This window comes from Lepidothrix coronata, unplaced genomic scaffold (assembly GCF_001604755.1).
Source record: "Lepidothrix coronata isolate B3197 unplaced genomic scaffold, Lepidothrix_coronata-1.0 Scaffold160, whole genome shotgun sequence".
NCBI classification, from domain to species: Eukaryota; Metazoa; Chordata; class Aves; order Passeriformes; family Pipridae; genus Lepidothrix; species Lepidothrix coronata.
Genome location: NW_016690340.1, coordinates 1697804 through 1702990, shown reverse-complemented (window position 1 = coordinate 1702990; position 5187 = coordinate 1697804). Strand labels below are relative to the sequence as shown.

Sequence of the window (5187 nt, the reverse complement as noted above, 5' to 3'; positions counted from 1 at the left end):
CAGGGGCAGGGAGAAGAGGGGCGAGGAAATCAGGGAGAAGAAATCCAAGCCAGCACAGCCAAGCCTGGCTCTCCTTCCCCTGGAGCCACTGCAGCTTCTGTACAGTCACCGTGGCCAAGCTGAGGAGACAAAGACACTTGTGGGCACAGGGGAGGGGCTGATGTGTCCTTCCATCCTGACACGTCCTTCTGGCCTGTTGTGTCCCTCTGTCCTGACATATCTTTCTGTCCTGTTGTGTCCCTCTGTCCTGCTTCTTTCATTTCCTCCATTTTGGAACAGGTTGCCCCATCCCTGGAAGTGTCCAAGGCTGGGTTGGATGGAGCTTGGAGCAACCTGGTCTAGTGGAAGGTGTCCCTGCCAATGGCAGGGGGTGGAACTAAATGATCTTTAATGTCCCTTCCAAGCCCCCCCAGTGTGGGATTCTGTGTAGGACTGAAGCTCTGTGGTGGCACATGCCAGGCATGAGCCATAATTTTGGCTAAAATATGAACCAAGCTTGGCAACCTTCCCTGATGTTGGGTTGCTGCTCCCCAGGCTGAGGGCAGGTGGGCTCTGGGGGCCCATAGAAGGGGAACTGGGCTTTAGATTTGGGCACTTCAGGTGATGAGAGTCCCTTTGGTGAAGCATCTCTTCGTGCCAAAGCTGCTCCTGCCCATCCTGTTGGCACAAGGGCTGTGCTGGGGGTTGCTCATTCCCTGTGGATTCCCAGCCTTGCTCCAGGCTCAGCCCAGGCTGTCTGCAAGCTCAGACCAAGTCTGGGGTCTGTAACTGAAGCTGTCAAAGGCTCAGCTCTGCAGCACACAGGGGTGGGTGCTGTGCCACAGCCCGGTGGGTTGGCAGTCCCTGCCAAAGTCTTCCAAGGGGATTCCTGTTCTCCAAAACAGCCAGGATCTCCCACCTGGCTGTTCTACCCAGACATGCTTTGATAAGCCCTGAAGTGGGGTCCCCTCTTGGCCAAAATGTGCGTTTTTGCCTCAAGCTGGACCAGGTCAGAGCTCCAGTTACAGCAGCAGCTCTTTGTGTCCTCATCCAGACTACTGTTTGGGTGATGGCCCTGATCCAACTTTATGGGATTTTTTTTTCCTAGCACGCTGCCTTTCCTCACCAGGTGTCAGGAAATGTGCTCCTGCTCCCTGGCCATGTGGTGCAGAGCATTTCTGGAGTGGGTGCCTCAGGATTGGGTTGCTCAGCCACCCAAGCAGAGCTGGCTGCTGATGCCAGGGCAGGAGTGGCATAAACCGGGGGACACTTTCAACCCCGCTGGTTTTTGGGGGTGTTTCCTGGTGACTTGGTGCTGCTGGTTTGCTCTGAACCAGCCATTTCAGTTCCTGCTTCCCTGGAGCTGTGGCACTGCTCACCCAGTCCCTGTGGGATCCCCCTTTGGGGTGACACAGCTCTTCTCCTTTGCCTTTCAGGGCTGTCCTGGCAGACGGGGACTGGTGGGGCCCAAAGGAGACAAAGTGAGTATCCAGAAAATTAGGGGAATGTGGAGTGTGGAGTTTAGGGTCCAGGACAAATATCATGCATGGTTTGGGTTGGTTTGGGTGTTTTTCATCAAGACAGCAGTGGCAGCTTCTGAAGCTGCAGGGTGGTGTCCCTTCCTGTGCATTTGGAAGAGGAAGGAACTGGTTTTAGTGGGTGCTTTAAGCCCGGGCTCAGGACTGAGCTCAGGACAAGCTGCTGTCTCTCCTCTGAGCCACTTAATGGCTCTGCAGAGGCAGCAGAGCCAGGAGGTGGAGCAGCTTTAGCTCAGGTCACCCGGAAGAAGGATGAAAAGCCCCCTGCCATATCCATGGAATCACCTCAGAGGGACATCTGTCCTCCAGCCCTGCCTTGGTGAGACCCAGGACTGCCCTTCCTCCTCCAGAAACCCTCTGTGCAGTGGCCACATGGCTCAGCCTGGTCTCCTACTGCACTGGGGGATGCTTGGGGATGGTCTGCATTGAGGGTGGTGCCCCAGTGTCCCCACCAGCAGCTGCTCCTGCCCACCCCTGCACAGCACTTCCCATCTTCCCCAAGCTGCGGAGGGGCAGACTCGTTGCCCCACCCAATGTCTGTCAACAACAGCTTCTGTACTGGTGGGGTTTAGATGGGCCTGGGCACAGGAACATGTGTGGGAAGCTCATTTTGCTTTCCCCCTTTCCGGGGTTATTTAGATCCCAAGAGCTGGTTTGAAGCCCAGAATGTGCCCCACTCTGACCCGGGTCAGAACCTGTGCTGACTGTTAAACCTCTGGCAGGTTTTAAGGTATTTCTAAGGTATCCCTTGTCTCCCCAGGGATACCCTGGAGCCGTGGGCAGGACGGGCCCCCCAGGTGACCCAGGCCCTGTGGGCATCCCTGGTGTGCCCACCATCGTCCTCTGGAGGAACTCCAGGGAGGACTGGCAGACCTTCACGGTGAGTTACAGCCGTGGTGGGCTCAGGGAGCTCCACTCACACCTCCCCAGCAGCTTCCTCTGCTCTGCTGGGAGCAAGGGATCCCCCAGTTTGAGATTCCTCCTGTGTTGGGTGGGAGGTGAGGGCAGAGGGAAGGTGCCAAGGAGGGAGGTGCAGCTCCATGGACAACTGTCCATGGGATCAGCATGTCCTCTGTTCCCAGCAGTGCTGTCCCTCTGTCCCCTGGGACTGACCAGGCAATCTTGGCTCCCCATGGTCCACACTCATCCATCCCCTCCCTGGGATGGTTCATGCCCTACCTCTCTCTGCAGGACAGGGGCCAAGGGAGACCCAAGCCATGCAGAAAACAGCCCTTCTCCTGCTCTGTGTTACAAATCACAACCTCTCCTGTTTCCCACCATCTCCCAGCATCCTGCTGCTCCCCAGGGTTTGTGCCCATCAAGCTTCTTGCTGAGACATTTCCTCACCTGATCCCTGCTGCTGTGGGGAGCACAGGAGCAGGATGGGCCCTGTGGGGAGCACAGGAGCAGGATGGGACCTGTGGGGAGCACAGGAGCAGGATGGGACCTGTGGGGAGCACAGGAGCAGGATGGGACCTGTGGGGAGCACAGGAGCAGGATGAGACCTGTGGGGAGCACAGGAGCAGGATGGGCCCTGTGGGGAGGCAGCAGTGCCTCAGCCACTGCATGGCTGGATGGAGAACTCCATGGGATGACTCCAAAACTCACTGCAACAACCCAGGCAGCGTCACTCAGGATCCCCAGCTCCTGACAGCACACTGGGATTAGGCTTCATTTCAAACTCCCTGTGGAGCCTGGCCTGATCCAGGCAGGGCAAGAGCTGAAGGCACTGGGTTTCTAACTGCCTCAGGCACTTTTCCAGCCTGGGCTGCAGCTCCCTGGGGTGGGAATGCTCTGTGTTGTGTGCCTGTAATGGCCCTCTGGAACTGCAGCCTGGCAGAACAGTATCAGTGGCAGGTCAGTGCAAGGGGCAGAGCAATGGGCTGGTGAGAGCTCAGGCTCCATCTCCAGCTCTCTGAACTCTTCTGTGACCTTGGGCGGGACTTTTGCCTTCTCTACAGCTCATTCATTGCTGAAAAGCTATCATTGCATCCTCTGCTCCAGGGCAAATGCCTGGAATTCCGGGGAGAGGATGCAGTGGGGGGATCTCTGCTCTGCCAGCACACCCCGAGGCAGGAGGAGGATGGCTCTGTGCTGGTCTGGCTCTGAGCTGGGATTCACCCACCAGAAGCCCTTTTGTGGTTTTGTGTTGGATTGGATCAAAGCAGAGGAGATTAGGAGATGAGATTCCTCCTGGGAAGCACAGCAGAGCTGATCACAGGGAGACACTGGACAACCTCCACGTTGTCCTGCCCTCCTGCCGCTCCAGAGCAGGTGCTGCGCTGGTGCCAACGCTCCCAAACCCCACTGCGGGCTCACAGAACATGCAGGGACGAACAGGGATGGGGGGAGAGGGCCGGAAGTGCCGGCTGGAGGAATCCTGCCGTGCCGGAGAGCATCTCCCCTCCGGGGTGATCCCTCCCTCCCAGGTTGGACGCCTGCAGCATCCATCCCTGCTGGCAGGGCACGCTCACAGCGCTCCGCGGAGCTGCTGCCGCTCAGCCAGAATTCCTTTGTTGTTGTTGTTGTTGTTGTTATTGTTTTCTTCCCTGCCTGCATTTGGAAAGACACCTCAGGCTTTGTTCTTCTACTGGAGAACCGTCCGTGCCTGTTGCCGTGATTTCGGTGGTGTCCCAGCTCCTGCGGCCGCGGGGATGCCGGAGGGAGCTCGGGAAGCGGGAGCTGGAGCGCTGCGGGTCCCGGCCCGGGGGCTCTCCCGGCGTTTTCCCGGCGCTGTTGGCCCGGTGCCGACCTGGAGGGGAAGGCAGTGTCTGGCGGGGGTGACCCGGGCCACCGCAAAGCCCCGCAGGGCCATTGTGTCCGTGGCCGAGTGACCCCGCGGCGCTTTGCCCGGCGGCAGGAAACGGGAGCGCAAAGCCGCGGGCTGGGCTTTGCTAATCCCCGCTGAGACAGCGCGGGGGGAAAGGCCGGGGGAGCCGTCTGTCTGTCTGTCTGTCTGTCTGTCTGCAGCCCTGCACAATGCGGGGGCTTGGGGCAGCGCTGCTGTCGTGGTTTGGGGGCCAGAGGGGATGTCGTGGGGTCTGTTGCTGGATCAGGCTCCGGGAATGCAGGTCAGAGGAGCCGCCTCTCCGAGTCAGGGATATAGTGCAGGAAAAGAGAGGGACATGGGGACTGTCCCAGAGCATTTGTGGTTGTGGTGCTGCTCAACACCCCCTCCTGCTCTTTTTCAGTAGAAAAAACCCCTTTGCTGTTCATGGGAATTAAGGAAAACCAGCTCAAGGCCGCTGTGATTCCACCCCAAACCCCTGCCCTGTGTTTTTGTTCACAATGCATTGATGGAGTTCGGGTTTGCCAAGAATTCCTGGTGTAACTGGAGGGGCAGGAACTGCTCCTGGTTTGTTCTGTCAGCATTGACTTTGGTAGGAGTGGAGCTCCCAAGGCCCCCAGGGAAGGAGGAAGGAGAACTGGAGCTTCCAGAGTTATTGGGGAGCCTAATCTGCAGTGCCAGAATCCTTTCTTTTTATCCATCCCAATCCCTTTAACAGCAGGAGGATAGGCTGGGAAATGGGGGCTGGGGAACTCAGAGTGAAGGAAAATATTGCTCCATGTGAAAAGGAGGGGAATTTTAGGGATGTGCTGCTTCTGTGGGGCCAGCAGCTGCCATGGGGAGGGTGACACAGGGTGGGGGGGTCATGGGGTGGGCTGGGGA

General features: G+C 58.2%; 1 protein-coding gene across 1 annotated transcript in view; it reads left to right on the top strand.

Moving 5' to 3' along the window:
• Positions 1-5187, top strand: part of COL2A1 (collagen type II alpha 1 chain) — an 89454-nt gene that overhangs the window by 54511 nt on the left and 29756 nt on the right. The window contains exons 9-10 of the mRNA XM_017829199.1: positions 1416-1460; positions 2278-2397. Coding sequence (XP_017684688.1) covers positions 1416-1460; positions 2278-2397 — 165 coding nt within the window. The remainder of the gene's footprint in view (positions 1-1415; positions 1461-2277; positions 2398-5187) is intronic.